General features: G+C 56.0%; 1 protein-coding gene across 1 annotated transcript; it reads left to right on the forward strand.

Annotated features, from left to right (window-relative positions):
- The first annotated feature begins 273 nt into the window (after positions 1 to 273).
- Positions 274 to 9,075, forward strand: PLA2G2F (phospholipase A2 group IIF). Its single transcript, XM_065874239.1, is given in 7 exon segments — positions 274 to 389; positions 1,293 to 1,354; positions 4,894 to 5,000; positions 5,003 to 5,040; positions 6,194 to 6,303; positions 8,605 to 8,693; positions 8,695 to 9,075. Coding segments are annotated over 7 exon segments (903 nt in total).
- Positions 9,076 to 19,099: the final 10,024 nt, after the last annotated feature.

Here is a 19,099-nt window from a genome sequence, read left to right on the forward strand (position 1 = left end):
CCACCTCCTCTTCAGGTGCATCAACTCCCACGCCCCACAGGCCCGAGCACCCTGGAGTGGGAGTTACCAGGCAGCTGTGGGCAGGGCCGTGGGGGGAGGTGGCGCCTCCTTTTTCTAGGCCGTGTGTCACCTGCGTCCTGCCCTGGGGCATTGCCCCGGCACTACTCTACCACTGCAACAGCGGGAAGCTGGGGCCTGCTCCCTGGAGACTTTGCGGTGGATCGCGGCTCTCCTTGAGAGCCCTATGTTCCTGGTCCCCCCAGAACCCGGAACATGGCAGATGGGGCTCAGGCCAACCCCAAAGAGTTCAGGAAGAAGGGGCTGGTTAGACACCCCTCTGGGTGGAGGGGCCCGGGCCTCAGGGCCTCTTCTCCTTTGAGAAACTCCAGGTACATGCCTGCTTCCCTGGGATGGAGCCCTCCTTGGAGAGCAGCAGGGATGAGGGTGGGGAACTGGCTCCTAGAATCCATTTTTTCGGAAAGGAGAGCTCTGAGTCTCTGATGGTGGCTGAGATATGTCATTGCCTTTTTAGCACTACAAGGGCCTTTGGGATCATCTAGCTAATCCTTATAGGCACTTGAGGCCCAGAGAGACTAAGGGATCTATGGATGATCACACAGCATTTTGGAAGTAGAACTGCAGCTAGAACGCAGGGACCCAGGTCTCTTGGCTCCGGGAGCAAGAGGCAGCCAGCAGGTTGGGTCACGTGACTCCCTGGCATGCATATGGAAAGGGGTCGGTTCTGATCTGTGACAAGGTCCAACTCCATGAGACAGGAGCTCCCTGTCTTGGAAGCTGATTCTTGCTCAGAGTGGGAGGGAAGGAGGCTCCTGGTGCCTCTGGGCTCTGCCATCCTGGGGGCTGTCCCTCCAGGAGGTACAGGCAAGGGGGAGGTGCTCAGATCTTCCTGGAGGAGCTAATCACAAGGCAAGGGCAGCAGGAAATGGGGCATCAAGAGATGGCGTTGGGCTTCCCTGGTGGCACAGTGGTTGAGAGTCCGCCTGCCGATGCAGGGGACACGGGTTCGTGCCCCGGTCCGGGAAGATCCCACGTGCCGCAGAGCGGCTGGGCCCGTGAGCCATGGCCGCTGAGCCTGCGCGTCCGGAGCCTGTGCTCCGCAGCGGGAGAGGCCACAACAGTGAGAGGCCCGCGTACTGCGAAAAAAAAAAAAAAAAAAAAAAAAGAGGTGGCGTTGACCACACCTGTAACGAGGTCCAGGAGGGAGCTGCAGGCCAGGAACCCCACACAGGGGGAAGGGACGGACCCAAGACTAGGGTTTCTTCCTCTCTCAGGTCTTACCTGGGGATGAAGACGTTCATCACCATCGCATCCTGGCCAGCTGTGGTGACTGAAGGTGCTGGGAAACTCCTGCTTCCTCGACACCCACAGCCTTTCTGCTGTGACTCACCCATGGGCCACAGGACCTCAGGCCTGCCATTGGGTCTCTGCTTCCTGGCTCTGCCCCTGCCTGGCTTCATCCCTTCTTTGGGGCTCTTTACTCCTCCAGGCACCTGTAAATATACCCGGGCGGTCGACATTTACTATTTATGAGCCTCAAGGATGCAGGGCCCACAGCTGAGCAAGCCTCATAAAGTGGTGGTGGTGGCTTGGCATCAGGGCACTTAGGGACACCGGGGTGCTTGTGTACATAGGAAAACGTGTTTGTGTACGTGTGTACATGCAGAGCTAGTGAGCTTGCGTGCGGATAGCCGCATGTATCTATGTGTGTGTGGGTGTGTCCGAGCACGTGGTGATGTCTATGTGTGTAACACACATCAGCATGTTGTGTAAGTGTGTGTTCACAGTGGCGTGTGTGTCTCTAGAGCGTGTATATGAAAGTAGGCTGTACACATCTTCGCACAGCAGGTGTGTAGCAGTGTCTGGGTATGAGATGTACCGGAAGACATGGAGCAGGTCTGAGGGTCTTCTTCCTTCTTTCTGGGGGACACCACCCCCCGGACAGCCGAGGCTCCTGACACACAGGCAGGCGTCCTGGTGGCAGTTGCCCTGTGTAGGCGGAAGATGGGCTGAATGTCCCACTGGCTTTCTGTCCACCTGTTCAGCATTCCCTGAACCCAGCCAGGTTTGAGACGAAGGAAGAAAATATCGGAAACGAAAGAAGGTTAAATGTGGCCAGACGTGAGAAACAATTGGTTGAATTCAGGTGAAGTGACTTGTTATTTAGAACGTAACCCCTTGAGTTCAGCCCGGCCCAGGGGCCTGGGACAGAGGCTGCAGCCTGAGTGAATGCAGGCTTTGTTTCTTCTGCTCGGAGTGGAATGTGCGCGTGGCCACTCTGGGGGCTGTGTGTGTGAGAGAGGGAGTGCGTGTGCACGTGTACGGGCATGGGGGGTGAGTGTGGGTCTGCTTGTGGGACTGTATGAGTGTGGGAGGTATAGGGGAAGGGCAGGCCTGGCCCAGGGGCCCAACAATTCCTGGGAGGGGGCACCATGGGGGCAGCGAGGGTCTGGTGCGTGCCAGGCCCTGAGCTGGGCGCAGGCCTGCCCAATCTCTGGGGGCTGGGATTGTTATTCCCATTTTGCAGATGGGAAAACAGAGGCCCAGGGAGCTTTAGTTCTGGGCCTGCCTCTGTCTGACTCCAAAGTGAGTGTGTGTATGCGTGTGTGAGGTTGGCGAGTACGAGAGTGTGCGTCTATGTGTGAGGTGTGTGAGAGCACAGGAAGTATGGGTGGGTGTGTGTCTGCGTGTGTGTGTACACTTGTGTGGTGTGTGGAGGAGAGTGTGCGGTGGGTGAGTGTGGGTTTACGTCTGTGTGTGTGTTAGAGTGTGAGTGTGTGTCCGTCCTGTGTGCGGATGGGTGAGTTTTAGGCAGGAGCTGATGGCTGGGGGCCCTGGGGATGGAAGCTGCCCCTTACTAGGAGTAACACCTCCAGGATGTGGGAGTGGGGGTGGGCGTGAGGAGGCCAGGACGTCACAGAGGGCGATGCGGCCGGTGCCCTGCAGGGGAATGACTTTCTTGGCTGCTCTCAGATTTGGGAATCGAAGTCAAAGAATTTGGGCAACCTGCCTCCGGCCGCACAGCGCTAATGGAGAGACCAGTTTGCAGATCCGGGTCTGTCTGACCCCCAGGCTGCTTGGCACACATTTGATTCCAGCAGCAAGAGCCCTGCAAGGCAGAAAGGGTGGGGGGAGAGCTAACATTCCAGGGGACCCCTCTTGGCCTCACCTTCCACTCTCTTCAACAGCCCAAGTCAGAGAGAGGCCTACAGGATGCAGAGGCCCCTCTCTCCCTGCCCCGGACCTAACATAGCCATTTACAGGCTCTAAACCATCCTCTTAAAATTGTCTGTCATTTCTCCCCACTCCTTCTTTGTTCCTCTCTCGTGTGCTACTTATTCTCCGTAATGACGAAAATCCTGGAGCCAATAGACAGGAAGACACAGGTGGAGCAGGGTTCCTAAAATCAGCTCTCTGACAGGGAGGGCAGGCCTGGCCCGGGGTCCCAACAAGCCCTGGGGGGGTGGGCACCATGGGGGCAGCGAGGGTCTGGTGCGTGCCAGACCCCGAGCTGGGAGTGGGCCTGCCCGATCTCTGCAGGCTGGGATTGTTATTCCCATTTTGCAGATGGGAAAACAGAGCCCCAGGGAGCTTTAGTTCTGGGCCTGCCTCTGTCTGACTCCAAAGTCTGTGCTCTTCCCACAGGCACGTGGAGGTGGTAAGTCCCTTGTCATCACTAGCGATGTTGGACAACCACGTCTCCAGAAACAAGTAATTTCGGCCTTTGGGTTTGCATCCAGGCTCTGTTTCTGAAATTCTTAGCTTCCTCCCTCTCCCAGTACATTTCCTCTTTCAGGCCGTGGAGCTGGATGGGGGATGCGGAGAGAGTTAGGGTTAGGCTGAACTGGGTGCCTAGCGCCAGGCACAGATGGAGGAGCCCGGGTTGGGGAGGCGTCCCAGCTCTTGGGGCACACAAACCCGCGTTCGGGTCTGGGCTCTGCCACTCCCAGGCTGCATGACCTGGGCAAAGCTTCACCTTTCTGAGCCTCAGTTTGCTCATCCATAAAATGGGATGACAGTGGCCCTCCAGCCTGTGTGGGTGGCGGCCTCACCCAGGTAAGGACCCGAATGCCAGGCTCGATGTTGACTCAGCAGGGAGCCAGCACATCTGGGAGCCCAGGAGGCAGGGAAGCAGGGGAGGGGAGAATATATCCCTGGGGTGAGCGGCCTGAGGACGCTGGGAAGCTGATTTTGCTGGTGTAGGAAAGGTTGTTGCACTACCTGTGAGACAAGGACAAAGGGGAAGAAATATATACGTGTATGTGTGTGTGTGTGTGTGTGTGTGTGTGTGTGTGTGTGTGTGTGTGTGTGTTCATTGAATGACGCACTGGCCCCAGGGCCATGTGGGGCCGCTGAGTCCCTGCTAGGAGCAGAGGAGCCAGGCCAAGCCAGAAGGGCCCAGAATTGTGTTCAGTAGGGCATGTGGCATTTGTGAAGCCCCTTAGAGTGTATAAGGCACTGGGCTCTCACTGGCTGGGTCCAAATTCTGCTTCCCCTCTTTTCAACCATGTCGTCCTGGGGAAGTTACTATACGCTCTGGGTCGCGGTCTCCTCATCTGTAAAATGGGGATAATATCAGCACTCTGTAGGGTTGCAGGGAGCCCTTGATGAGTTAATGCATGCAAGGGGCATAGGACAGTGCCTGGCAAATGCTATTACTATATTCTCAGGGCCACAGGCTCAGCGTAAGGATGTGTAACGCACCACACCGGCTGCTTCGTAGATTGCACCCTCCTCCTGCTCTGCTCTCCCTCTCCTGCTCCCTCTGTCCCTTCCCCTTTCCCCAGCCCTGGGGTGTTGGAAGGACAGCCAGTCAAACAGGAGAGGCCATGCACAGGGCAGGGAACTCACAGCACCCCCTGGGTTCTCTCGCAGTCCTGCCCACGGCCCACAGCAGCCTGCTCAACCTCAGGTCCATGGTGGAAGCCAACACAGGGAGGAACGCCATCTTGTCCTTCGTGGGCTACGGCTGCTACTGCGGGAGGTGGGGGGGCATGGCCTGCCCATGGATGAGGTGTACTGGTAGGTCCTGGAGAGTCTGGTCTGCTGGAACCGGGCAGGGACGGTAAAGGTCAGACTGTCTCCATCTCTGAGAGGTGGGAGACGCCCCTTCCCCCAAGGAGGAGGCTTATTTGATGAGTTAGTGGCCAGAAGCCTGACCTTTGACCCGTGTCCTCCTCAACCACCTTGGATATTTTCTTTTCTTTTCTTTCATTTTTTTTAAAGTGTATAACATTGTGGGTTTTTTTATTTTAAATTCTATCATTGGCGTGTTTATTTTATTTTTATTTCTTTTGGCCGCGAGGCTTGTGGCATCTCAGTTCCCCAACCAGGGATTGAACCTGGGCCCTCGGCAGTGAAAGTGCAGAGTCCTAACCACTGGACTGCCAGGGAAGTCCCATCTTGGACACTTTCCATTGTCCCTTTCCAAGGTCTTAGGCTTGGAGGCATTTGAACTTCCATTCTCACCGGAAGGAGCCTTTGACCTGTCTCCAAATACACATGAGAGCAATAGTCACACAGCTTATACTTGACAAAGGCAAGGGCTGTGACCACTGGCCCCTCAGACTGGAGGCTCAGGTGGACAGGACTGTGCTTCCTCCGTCAGACTGGGAGTTCCTGGAAGCCGTGGCTTATCCTTTGCTCCTGTCCCCCGCCCAAAGCACCAAGTCTGGTATCAGTGGAGGCTTCGTGAATGCATGTTGACTAATTGCCTCCCTCCACTAGAGGGGATGGGACAGCCACACCACATTTGCTCCCTGTCCCCCATCCCCAAGCCCCACTTAACTCTCCAGGCCTTTGTGTCTCCCTGGCCATCGTGCATAGCCAGGTATAGCCCCTGCATCTAGCCAGTCTCTTCCTACTTTGAATTCACCCAGGCCCCTCCCTCCCACCCTGACCCCTCCTGCAGCTGCAGCCAGGGCTCCAGGGGGTGGGGGGGAAAGCTAGGGCTCTGGGCGGAGGGCAAAGGGAGGGGATCACAGACAAGAACCTGGGGCACTGGCCTGGTTCTGCCTGGCTGTGTGACCTAAGGCAAGTAACTGCCCTCTCTGGGCCTCAGTCTGAAGATCTGACTCGTGAGGGACAGGAACAGATGATCATGGTAGAGGTCACTGCCGGTGGGAGAGGGGCCAAGCCTGGCTATGCCTGCCTGCTCTCCTCTCCCCACCCCTACGTGCTGCCATGCCCACGACTGCTGCTACCAGAAGCTCTTTGACCTGGGCTGCCACACCTATGTGGACCACCATGACTACACCATCGAGAACAACACTAACACTGTCTGCAGTGAGTCCCTCTCCCACCATCGCCCTTTCCCCTCAAGAAAGCGTGTACTGCCAGCCCCCTCAGCCTGTGCTAGGGCCGTGGGTCAGGTTACCAGATGAAATACAGGATGCCCAGTTAAATTCAAATTTCAGGTAAACAATGAAAGATGCTTTTATGTAAGTATATCCTAAATATTGCATGGGACATACTTATACTAAAAACTAAATGTTAGCATAAAATTAATAAGTATTAGTATGAAATGAAGAATTAGCATAGGTATATCCCATGCAATATTTGGGATATACTTATACTAAAATATTTATTGTCTGAAATTCAGATTTAACCAGGTACCTTGTTTATCATTTGCTTGTTTGTTTGCCAAATCTAATAACCCTGGCTGTGGCTCTGGCACATCTCCCTGATGTGCTCGGAGCCCCCAGGCTTGAATTGGTCCCCAGGTTCTCCAGTCGCCGAGATTCTTAAGCTTCGGAGAGCTTAGGGAGTGATCCTGATTCAGTGGGTCAGGTCTTGGCGGGGTCCAAGACTCTCTGTTTTTAATCAGATCCTCAGGTGATCCTGAAACTTTGTGTCAGGCTGGCATGGGAGTCAGGGGACCTGGGTTGGAACCCATGTTCTCCCAGCTGTATGACCCTGGGCAGGGTCCTTCCCCACCTGGCCTCAGTCTCCCCATGGGTACATTGAGGGGTTTGGATCTGAGCAGACCCATTCCCTTCTAGTTCTGTCATTGGGACCCCAGCAGATGAGGTGGCCCCATCCTAGACACCCAGGGTTTCTAGGGATTCGAGGTGTTGGAGCCAGGCCTGGCAGGTTCCCTCCTTTACCATGGATGCATTCCCCACCTGAGGGGCACAGCATCCAAGCTGATGGCCCAGGTGTCCCTGCCCAGCTCCTGCTAGTGCCCCACCCTGGGGTAGCAGGTGTCCCTTGGCCCAGCCCCGTGGGCAGCCCTGGGCTCCCTTTGTCTCCTTATCTTCACCAGGCTGTGTGTCATCCCTTACTAAGAGCTCACAAGCAATGCCAGCTTTGCAAAGATACTCAAGACTCCCGTTCTCTGGGAAGGAGTCTGGTGGGGAACTGGGCACATCTGGGGACCTTTGGCAGCCCAGGGCTGTCTGGTCCTTATATTCTGCTGTTCAGATGTGCGGTGGAGGGTCTGGCTTGAGAGAGGAGTTCATTAAGGAATCTCCATCCTCAACCCCCAAGATAATGGACTAACCCAAGCAGTGGTTTTCACACTGGGTTCTGGGGATTTCTGGGGTCATCAGGTCAACTGCTGTGAGAGCTAGTGGGGGGTCGGTTATCCCTGGATTGGTGGTCCAGCTGCTTCTTTCATGTATTTTGTAGCTCTAGTGGCTTCTCTTTCAGCTGTTTAAAAAATTTTTTTTTATTCTTATCTTTTTTATTTTGGCTGCACTGGGTCTTTGCTGCGGCGTGCGGGCCCCTCTAGTTGCAGCTCTCGGGCTCAGTTGCAGTATGTGGGATCTTAGTTCTCCAACCAGGGATCGAACCCGGCCCCCCCCCCGCATTGGGAGCGCAGAGTCTTAACCACTGGACCCCCAGGGAAGTCCCCTCTTTCGGCTGTTTGATATATTAGTCTTTGGCCAAGAGTTTCACGTCAGAGAAGGTATTCTGCTGATGGAGAATTTGCAAGTTTGCAAACAATTGGGCTAGGGGGTGGTTCTCGAGAGGTGTTCCCCAAACCTGCAGCATCAACAGCACTTGTTAGAAGAAGCTCTATGGGTGGGGTCGGGCAGCCTTGGTTTTCAGGAGCCCTCCAGCTGATTCTAATGAGCACCTAAGGATGAGAACTATGGGGTAGATGATTTCTGAAGGCCCATAACAACAACGACAGCATTTGCTCCCCGGGACGCACCGAGCTAAGCTCTTTACAAGTGTTTTTCTCACTCCGTCCTCACCACGAACTCCCTCCAGGGTGGCTGTGCTGTGATTCTGTGCTTGAGAGAGGCCTGCGATGGTAGAAAGTAACTGGGCTGGGGGTTGAGCTCCTGACGCCTGAGTTTCCGTCCCAGCTCTGCCTTGGGTTTGCTGGGTGACTTAGGCAAACGCACCCTTTCCTGGGCCTCAGTTTCCCCCTCTTGACATTGTTCTGTTGGGCTTCAGGGGTTCTCTGTTTCCCACGCACCAGGGGCACCTGGAGGGCTGTGAATGCAGAGGCTGGGCCCCCAGTGTCTGAGCCTGCAGGCCTGGGGTGGGCCCGATGCCGGTGCTGGTGCTGTTGGCCCGAGACCACCTTCTGAGGTCCACTGTGACCTCAGAGTCTGTGTGCTCCACTCCCCACAGGCGAACTCAACCAGACAGAGCGTGACCAGCAGACGTGCGAGTGTGACAAGAGCGTGGTCCTGTGCTTCCAGAAGCAGACGTACAGGGAGGAAGGAGCGTGGCAACCACCTCAACATCTACCGCCAGAGCCCCACGCCCAACTGCAGCATCTACGGGCCATGCCCTCCACCCCTCCCTAGCGCCCTCTGGGGGCTGACAGAGAGGAGGGTTGGAGGTTCCAGTCCTGGGGACCAGCTAGATGGAGCAGGTGGAGGTGGGGGCGGGTCGGGGGCCCCTGGGCTGCCCTCCTCCCTGGAGCCCTCCAGCGAGACTGGCCCCAGAGGACTCAGAAAGGCCAGGGCCCTGGCCACCTGGCTCCTCCAGCCCAGACCTGGGTGTGGCTTCATCCTGCACGTGGCAGGGGGCATGTGCCCTGTTGGGGTCTCTCCCGAGTGTGGAAGGCAAGACCTGCGAAAGACTGGGGGCCTCTGAGGGAGGGGGGCCTCTCACTGACACTAGTTTGACGTCCTCAACCAGGCCCTCAAGGCTGGGGCCCGGAGTCTTCGAGAGCCAGACCTGGGGCGGCCAACATGGGCCCAGAGCTTGGCGTGTCCTAGGACCAGGTTCCCAGGCAGACAGAGCGCTGGTCACAGGCCTGGTTCTGGGGCCCCTCGGCTGCTCCCAGGGGATGACTCAGGGTGACCCCTGCTTTGGGAGCCTTGCAGCCCTCCAAAGCCCCACGAAAAGAGCAGGTGGCCCCATCCTGGCCTTTGTCAAAGGAGCACATGAGTCCCAGCCCAGACACCACAGGATGGTCACGGGGCTAACGTCCCAGGCCTGAAGTCTGGCCTCAGTTACCCAGAGAGCCTCAGAGCACTGGGCACTGACAGAACCCACATGCACCGCCCCCAGGCACACAGGGACCGAGATGGGAGCACACTCAGATGTGTCCCCACCACTCGGGTCCTCTGCCAACCCATTCATGTCAGAGGAACACCCTGGCCACCGCCCTGCAACGCTGAACTGCTCTGAGGGGCGCCCTGACCCTGACAAACACAGGAGGGGGAAGCCCCAGGCCTCCAGGCGCTCCCCCTGCATCTCTCCCCGCGCAGCAACCAGGCCAGGGCGTGGAAGGGACCAGAGCACTCTTTCCCCGGGCAAGGAGAGGCGAGGCTGCAGCCTGGCCACAGAAGCCCTCTCGATGGGGAGGAAGCCGGGAGCTGGGACCCACCTCCATGAAGAGGAGACAAAGGCAGGAGAGACCAGGTCCAGGCAGGGGGCTGTGGGGAATTCCAGAAGGCAGCAGGATGTGAAGAGGGAAGAGAGGCGAGAGAGTGGGAGAAGTGACACAAGGTGAGGGCCAGACGTCCAGACCAGAGAGGTCGTGGCAGGAGAAGAGGGGGCAGAGGAGCCTTGGGGGTGGGGTCGCCCCTGGGGCCCAGGTTCCCGCTGGGGCTTGTGGGATTACGGGTAGAACAGGAGGAGGGTCAGGCCTCAGGGGGCCTGCTTTTCTGACTCTGCCCCAGCACTGCTGTTTCTCCAGCTTCCCAGTCCTTCCTCAACTCACCTCTTGACCTCAGGGACAGCGGCCTCCGAGTAGCCAGTGCACGCTGCCTCGCTCCACCCTCTGCCTTCAGCCAGCGTCAACCCTGAGGGCCACTGACCCCCCCGGGACTCTGAGAACATCCGCCAAGAATCCCGGCCCACCCTGCGGCTGCCGAGGACCACTGGCACAGGGGGAGGGACAGTCAAGACGAGCACAGGGGGGGAGGGACGTGGGGGTAGGGAGAACATCTACAAAAAAGACGGTAGGACTGGACGGAGCCCTGCCAAGCTGCAGCTTCTAGAAACCCGCCTTGGGCTCTGGAGTCAGCTGTCACTGTGTGTGGGAGGCCTCCCTGCTGCTCAACCCCTGTTGTCCTGCTGGCCGTGGGGTGATGGCTGTGGTCCCCCGTGGGCCCGCACCCGACCTGCCCAGTCATCGAGATGCTCTCAGAGTTGACCCCATCAACTCTGAGCTGAAGCCCCGCCCCCCCCAGCAGGAGTGGAGCCAGGATGGGGAGTCCCCCAGAGGCGGGGTCGGCAGAGGCCTGGACCCCTTGCCTGTGGGAGCCTGGGTTTCTGGCTGTGCCCCTCTACCCGTGCAGACAGCCTCCCCTCCTAAAAGTCTAGGTGTTGGGACAGGATTCTGCTGCTAAGGGGTCCTGCCTGCCCCCTGCCTCACCCCAGACTCTCCCAGATACTGCAACCCCCAGAGATTGTCCACAGGACGTGGCACCCCTCCTCAAACTAATAAAGGCCTCCTACCTCAACTGCCCACTGCTGAGTCCTCCTTGGCAAGGCACCCACTGGCCAGGGAAAAGCACAGTGACTCCCTCCCGGGTCTCCAGCTCTGGGGAAAGTGGGTTCCCTGACACTCAGCATCTGGCATGGCCTATCCCTTTCCCGCTCCTGGCCTGGGCGAAGCAGCCCTCCTCCAGCAGAGACAAAACTGTTGGGAGGGTTGGAAAGTGGGGCAGTGGTCCAGCGGTCGGACAATGATAACAACTACTGGGCTGAGTACTTACTAGGCATCCATCTCCACAATGCTCTCCCTCTGTCCCATCCTTTTCTGTTGAAAAAACCGAGGCCCAGAGAAGGTAAGTAACTTGCCCAGAGTCACACAGGTCATTAGTGATGGGGCCGGGATCTGAATCCTCAGCATCTGACTTTTAACGTCATCTCTTCGCACCTTCTTAATGATGACTTGGGCAGCTGAGGTCAGTGGGACAAGTGACTGAGAGTCCAGCAGGGCGCCAGGTCCTGGGTCCTGGCCTTAGCCTCTTCCCTGTGATGGGCATCAGTTTCCCCAAGTGCAGAGAGACCAGAGCCACTGTTTCAGATGCTCCCCAAGGCCATGGGTTTTCCTGGGACTTCTAGGGGTGATCTCTGGGGAAGGGGAGGCTGAGAAGATGGGGGTCTGAGCCCCCCACCTCACTCTCCCATGAGCAGCCGTGCTTTTCCTGTGTTACATGTTGGTCCTTCACGTGAGCTACTGTAAGAAGAAAAGAGAGTCTTCAGCTAACATTTTGAAAAGCCCTGGACACGAGCATCCATTGGTTCATTCATTCAACGGACCTATCCCCATGGGCTCCTGTGGACCAGGCATGAGGCTGGGCTTCGGGGTAGACACCACTTATCAGACACAGCCTCTGCCCCCAGGACCCCACAGCCTGGGAGGGGGAGGCAGACACGTGGACCGATACCCTTGACATAGGGTGCCAGGTGGTGTCGGGGAGCATGAAGGATGCAGCCAATCCTGGAAGTGGCCCCCAAGGGGATGGGGTGGAGATGGGATGGGGTATTTGATGCCTCCGAAGGTGGCGAGGGGGAGTGGGGTCACAGTGTTTGAAGCAGGGCTCTTTGCTTCTACAGTATGGGTGGTCTTTCTCTCCTCAAGCTAGTGAGGTCTTTTATGCAGAGGCTCGAGGAGGGGGCTGGACTTGCTTCCCACTGGTCTGGGGTCTGCCACTAATCAACACTCTCTCCTTGACCAAAATTTAGTCAGGCCCCTCTGAGATCTTTTCTCAGCTAGGTCTCAACATTTGGGTTTCTATTGCCCCATTTTAGCAAGAATCCTGCCATGTCAGTTTAGTGAGAATCCCTACCCACCCTCAATACGTGATCAGATTACTCATCCTCCACCATCCCCTGGGTGATACCTGATTACCCCACCTGCCTTCTACAAGAATCCAGTTAGGTCGGTTAAGCAAGAATTCCCCAGCTCTTATCAATTTTCCACCTCCCCCAACCCCTGCTATAAACCCTCACTTAAGAAATGTAAGGATTTGAAATTGTATTTGGAAATGAGCCCAATTCTATACTGGTCCCTATTGCAATAGCTCTTGAACAAAACCTGTTTTGGCCGCTTAAGCTACCGTCCGGCTCTGGTTTTCTAGGAGTTGTGACTCAGATGGAATCAGATTCATCATTGGACCCCGGGATCTCTGCCAACTAAAAGTTGTCGCTTGCCATTCTTGTTTCTATACGAATGAACTCACCAGCCACTGCAGCCTCTGACCTTCAACACCCCCTGAAAGGAGTTAAGGGTGGAGATCAGGAATGAGGCCCTCTGTGCTCTGGGAAAAACTGGCAGAACAGGTCTTCAGACAGTTAGATATTTTCAGAAGATTCTATGAGCTCAATTTCTTGCATCTTCTCATATCTAGAAAAGCACTAAAATCATTAAAGAGACATCTGGCTCCTTGTGACTAGCAGCAACCTTCTTGACTAATAGCAACTTTTGTCAAAATGTGTGCCTGACTGCACCACAATCACACATATTCTGACCCCTCCCCCCTTTACCTCTTTGGAGCAGCTCCTCGGTGCTATTTGAGATGCTATAGTTCTCATTTTGCCCCAAATAAAACTTAACTCGCAACTCTCACGTGTGCATTTTAAAAAATTCAACACCTCTCACTTTCAGTGGGAAAGTATAGCACAGCCTCGTGGGTTATTACATTACAGTCCTGTTCATTGTCTTTGAGCTATTTTTCACCTCTTGGCTAGATTCCATTTTCCTTTCTGCTTTGTTACCTGTCTGTAAACGGAATGAATCCTGCCATCCTGCACATTTAGTTAATTCTTCTAATTTTCTCAAAAATCTGGCTACAACTCTTCAGATGAATGTTTCCAATTTTTCTCCCACCCTCTTGACTTGGAGTCACTGAGAACTAAAACCCAACTGCCCAGATCCTTACTGGGACTTTCTAAAGAAGCCCTATGAGCTGAAGCTGGATGCGTCCATGCCCTTCTCCAAGAAACAAACATGACCATGACACCTATGTCGGTGCCATCACCAGAGATCATGCAAACTGCAACCAGGAAGACCGACGGATTGCCACGGCTCGCCTCACTTCACCATCCACAGATGCTTCAAGCTCAACATCTAGAAGTCTCAACTGGCTGTCCTCTGAACCCAGAAACTGGGTTTAGTTGCTCCGATCATTAATCTTTGTTTTTCTTTTTTTCACAGATATCCCCCTCATTTAAATGCTTGATGGTTCACACCATCGAGAAAATACTCTTTACCACCAAGTCTCAACAGATGGTTCCACTGGTAACTAAGGAACAAAAAATGACCAATCGAGAAAGGAACTCATATTGTTCAGAAGAAAGAAGACCTCCTCTTTCCCTGAACCAGAGGAGGGACTGGCAAAGACTCTCCCCTTGACCAAACTTTGGGCTCCGCTGAGAATTTTCTCAACTTGGCCTCAACCTGTGGGCTTCTGTGTTCATCTTTGCAGGATTCTTGTGTTTCAGCAAGAATCCGGCTATATCAGTTTAGGGAGAATCCCCACCCTTCCTCAATATCTGATCAAATTTCTCACCTCTCACTAGTCCGCAGGTGATATCTGATCACCACGACCTGCCTTCGGCAAGAATCCTGTTAGGTCAGTTTATCAAGAATCCCCTACTCTCTTAGCAATTTTCCAGCCACTGATTACCCCCACCCACCCTGCTCCTTAGTTAGAAATCCCCACTTCTCTTTGTTCTATTAAGAATTGAGCCCAGTTCTATACCGTCTCTTTTCCCCCACTGCGATAGTTAATAAAATCTACTTTTACCGCTTTAACTTCTGTCCAGTTCTGATTTTCTACAACACACCATCTCTGCCCAGACCTAGGTCAGTCTTCCATTCTCGGAGAAGTACTGCCCCTTGCCCCCATTCTTCAGACCGGCCCCCCCCCCCCCCCCCCCGCCAAGGGAGTGGCTGTCAACTCTTTTCTAGAACTTGGGCGACACCTAGTGGTCATGATAGGTCACCACCTATGCTTTGCTCCACACCTCCTGCCCCTCTGGGTCTGAACCCAAAGGGAGAGACCCTGCCCCAGGCTGGCAATGCCCAGTAGAGCACTAGGAAACCATCACTGTCACCTCCACCTTATCATTGCCATCGACACTGCCTCTCACAAGGAGCAGACTGGGTGCAACCCTGGCTCTGCCGCTCATGGGGCCACTGGCCTTGGGCTAGTTGCCTCACCCCTCCCAGTCTCCATCTCCCCCTTCTGTAAAATGTGTGTAATAATGAAGAGCACGTCGTTGGGTCTGAGGACTGCATGAGGCCTCGGAGGAGAATGCTCCCAGCACAGGGCCTGGTGCAGAGACTGGGGCCCTTGACTGCATGTTGGGCCAAAGGTCCTCAGGGCCAGGCTGGCAAAGGGCAGTAGGTGGAAGGAAGGAAGATGCTGATGGAAGTGTATGGCCTGGGACGTTCTCCCCCACATGGAAACCTGGCAGAGCAAAGCTGTGGTATACCAAGAAAATCCGGCTCTCCACACGTGGGTGTTGGGGGGAGGGAAGGGGAAGGAGAGAGGCAGAAGGAGAAGGGAAGGGGGCAACTTAGTGCCCCAGCTACACAGCCAGGCCCCTGGTGCCTGTCCGGCCCTGGTCTCAGCTGGGCCCGGGAGCCACCTCTCTTCATGCTCAGGACCGACTATGAACGCAGGGAGGTGGCCCTGTCCTCCCCAGCGGTTGTCATGGCAACACTGCCGGTCAGCTTCCCCAGCTGTGGCTTCTAACAAGCAGCTGATGCCACCAACTGTGACAACAAGCAGAGTTGGGCGTTAGGAGGCAAGGGTGCACAGTACAAAGGTCCGGGCATGTGGCCCTGCAACCCTGCCGAACACCCTGCCTCCTGGGCTGGCCATCTGGTACCTCAGCATGTCGGGGCCCTGTGAGTAGAGCAAGATTTATTGAGCACTTACTGTATGCTGAGCATGGGGCTCAGAGCTCTCTGTGTGCCATCTCACTGAACCCTCCTAGCAGCCCTGTGAGGTGGGGGCTATTCATAGCTTTGTTTATAAAAGGGGGGAACTGAGGCCCAGAGAAGCCAAGTAAGTTCCTCAAGGTCATGCAACAGAAGCAGGGTTTGAACCCTGACTCCAGAGCCTTAGCTTCAGAGAGCATCCCTTCAACCCCTTCATTCTGAGAAAGGGGATGGGAAACAAGAAATTTAGAATTGGGACTTCCCTGGCGGTCCAGTGGCTGAGACTCCGTGCTCCCACTGCAGGGGGCATGGGTTCCATCCCTGGTCAGGTAACTTAAGATCCTGCATGCTGTGTGGCGTGGCCAAAAAAAAAAAAAAAAGAAGTTTAGAATCCGAAGACATGGGTTCCCATTCCAGCCCCACCTGTCTGCTCAGACCCTCCATTTTCATCTGTGAAAAGGGAATGAATAATTTCTGAGGTCTCACTGATGATCGACAAGTTGGGTGAGAAAAAGCTTCAGGAAGGGTCAGATGTACACAAATAGGAACCTGGGGCCCAGGAAGAGGAAGGGGCTTATGTGAGGTCGTCCTCACCCCAGCTTCCCACCCCTGCTTCACACTCATCTCAGCTACGGGCTGCCCCTCTCCCTTGCCTGCCTCCCGGCCGCAGGCCGTTCCCTCTGCCTGGTGCCCTCTCCCTCCTCTCCGCCTTGCCTGGCCACCTTCCACCTAACCTTCAGGTCTGGAAGCCTCTGCTGACCGGCAGGTCTGGATGCGGTGCCCCCCAGGTATGCCTGCTTCCGGGCTCCCTGCCCCTCACTGTCTTGTTATCACCTGGTTACTTGTCTGTCTTCAGCTCCATTGTGAGCTTTAGGTGTCAGGGGTGCGCCCTCCTATTCCCACTGAATCCAGTGCCCACCCCGTCTCGGCATACTGGATATTTGTGCACTGGGTGAATGAATGTATGAAACCACACAACGACTTAGTGGCTTGGCCAGAACCAGAACCTAGGCCTCCCTCTATTGCAAGTGTTTAAACCCCGGGGGAACAGCCTCCTCCATTACCCCTCCCCCATTACCCCTCCCCCAAGTCTCGTCAGTACTGGATTCCTTCCGAGATGAGCTCGGGGAGGGGGACCTTAGGGCAAGGAGAGTCAGCCTGGGCTCTAGTCGCTGCTCTGCTATGCGTTAGCGGTGTGGCCTTGAGCCTCAGTCAGTTGGGGACTTAACAGCAACCGCCCGAGGAAGGTCGGGTGTACTATACACAAAGGGAACGCTGTGCCTGGACGAGGTGAGCCTCAGTACCTGGAGGCTGCTTGTTGCAGCAACCGAGGCTTGGGGGCACATCTGGATTCCCCTTCTCCCCGCTCAGGGTCCCGGGGCCTGGGCCTCGCCCCCTGCCCCAGCCTTCTGTTCTCCCACCGGACGTGATTTCGCTTCCGGATGAGCTTAGTAATGCCTGGCCCATCCCAGGCACCCCGGGAGAGCCTCTGTACTCGCTGACCCAGTCACCTCTCTCCCCACGAGGCCGGCTGCCCCACTCCAGGCCCCCAGCCGTGCCCACGCTTCTGCTTTATGCCAGACTCTCCACATCTGCTCATCCCCGCGCCTTTCACAGCTTTGCAGACACCCCGGAAGTGGGGATGGGGGACAATGGCTCTGCCTGCCATGCACACAGTCACTCCCAAGCGGTGATAGCCTTTCCCTGTGGGGCACTGAGCCCAAAGCCCACCCTTGGTGGAGGGCGTGCCCACTGCTCCACCCCTCCCTGACCGCCTGGCAGCTTCACCCAGACGGCAAGAAATGCAGCTGAGGAAAAGGTGCAGACACAGAGCTGCCGCAAAAACGCATCTACACTTGACGTCTGTCCCCTTTGAGGCAGGGCGTTCGCTCCTACAACAGTGCTGAGGTGGAAGGAAGGGACACGACTGCGTCCCCGCGATCGCCACAGCCCTCGCCATGTGAGTCATCACGCGCCCTGGTCTCCGCCGTCCACCGTCTGCCTGTTTTCCCCTAAGGACACCGAGCTGCCCAAGCTCTCCCAGGTGGAAAGTGGTGACAGCTCAGAGCACTGGGAGCCCCGCTGCTCCCAGGCTCGAGCCCAGACCTCTTGGAGTGGCCGCAGGCTCTCCTTGACCTGGCCTTGCCTGCTTCATCTCCTGCTCGCTTGAAAATCGACTCCCACATTCCATGCTCCCCACTCTGAGCTGATGCAATCCCCTTCGCATTGACCTCACGTCATTCAACATATACACCAGGGATTAGAAAAGGACACAGATCCTTGTCCTCAGGAGCTCATCTTCCAGTGGGGAGGCAGACAACGAGCAGTGGTATCCATGAGTGTGCGATGCATGGGGAAACAGAGAACAGGATGAAGGGGATGGGAAAGGCCAGCGGAGCGTGGGCAGTATTAAAGGGGGGGGGGGTCGCATAAGCTTTATCAGGAAGCTGAGATTCCAGCAGAGACTTGAAGGAGGTAGGGAGTCAGGCACGTGGGATGCCCCTTCTAGGCAGAGGGAGCCACTGTGGGCAGGGTCCTGGGAGGGAGCGTGGCCGCCATGTTCAAGGAACAGAACAGCATGGAGGCCATTGGCTGGGGTGGAGGGAGTCAGCGGGAGAGGATAGGAAGCGAGGCTGCGTGGGGATGGTCATGGGGGTTTCGGGGCTGTAGAAGGACATCGGCTCTTACTCAGAGGCAGACGGGGAGGGCGTGAGGAGAGGAGTGACGTGATCAGACTCCAGGCACCCTGCTGACCAGCTGCTGGTGGATGAGAGATTGCAGAGGCTGAGGGTGGAAGTGGAGAGAATGATGTGGGGCAAGCAGTAGCCCAGGAACGAGGCAATGGTGGCTCAGACCAAGATGGCAGCCCTGAAGGTGGCCCAGGTGGTTCTAAAGTTTTCCCCTCTCATCTTTGTCTTTTTAAAAATGTGTACATTTTACTGAAGTATTTTATAAATATAGAATCTAAGTGTATTTTGAAGGTGCCAACACATTAGATGTGGGATATGAGAAAAAGAATTTGACATGCATGTTTTTGGCTTGGGGGAGGGGCAAACATGGAGGACGGCCCTTCAGCTGATCTGGGGGGAGACGTGGCAGTGGCGCTTTCAAGCAGGTTTACTGAATCACCTTCCATCCCTCTACCTCACTTGGTACCCCAACTCCCCCTTATCTTCAGCTCTCAGGTGAGACATCAGACCCTCAGCATTCCTCGGGGAATGCTGACCCCCTGCCCCGATGGTGATCATGGCTCGTGAGCTGACCCCAATTTCAGCATCTCCCAGCCTGCCTTGTAATCACCCGCCGACTTGTGTCCTGCCTGATCTGAGAGCAACTTGGAGTCGGATGCAGCGTTATTTCTCTGCTTTAGCACAGGGCCTGGCTTGCAGCAGGCCTTTGACGTGGATTTGTTGAGGGGATGAACGATCGCCCTTCCAGGAGAGCGGGCTTTCCCAGTGAAAGCCAACGACATCCCTCCACAGTCCCACCACCGTCCTGTCCTCCCAGAATCAGGGCGTCGACGGGAGCAGTTCGATACCACCACGGGCCCCATTTTACAGATTAGAATCGAAGGCCCAGGCGGTGGACCACGGCCTGGATCTCACACTGAAATCCCTGCCCCCATGCTGAGCCCAGCCCTGGCCTCCCTCCCTCCACTGTGTCATTTGGCCAGTCCTGAGCTGGTCTCTGTTGTGGTCCAGAGCCCCCAAGGAGGGGAGGTGCCCAGCCACCCTGGTTCCATGCCTGCCTTTCCATGGTCACTCCCCT

This window comes from Phocoena phocoena, chromosome 1 (genome assembly GCF_963924675.1).
Source record: "Phocoena phocoena chromosome 1, mPhoPho1.1, whole genome shotgun sequence".
In the NCBI taxonomy this organism is placed as follows: Eukaryota; Metazoa; Chordata; class Mammalia; order Artiodactyla; family Phocoenidae; genus Phocoena; species Phocoena phocoena.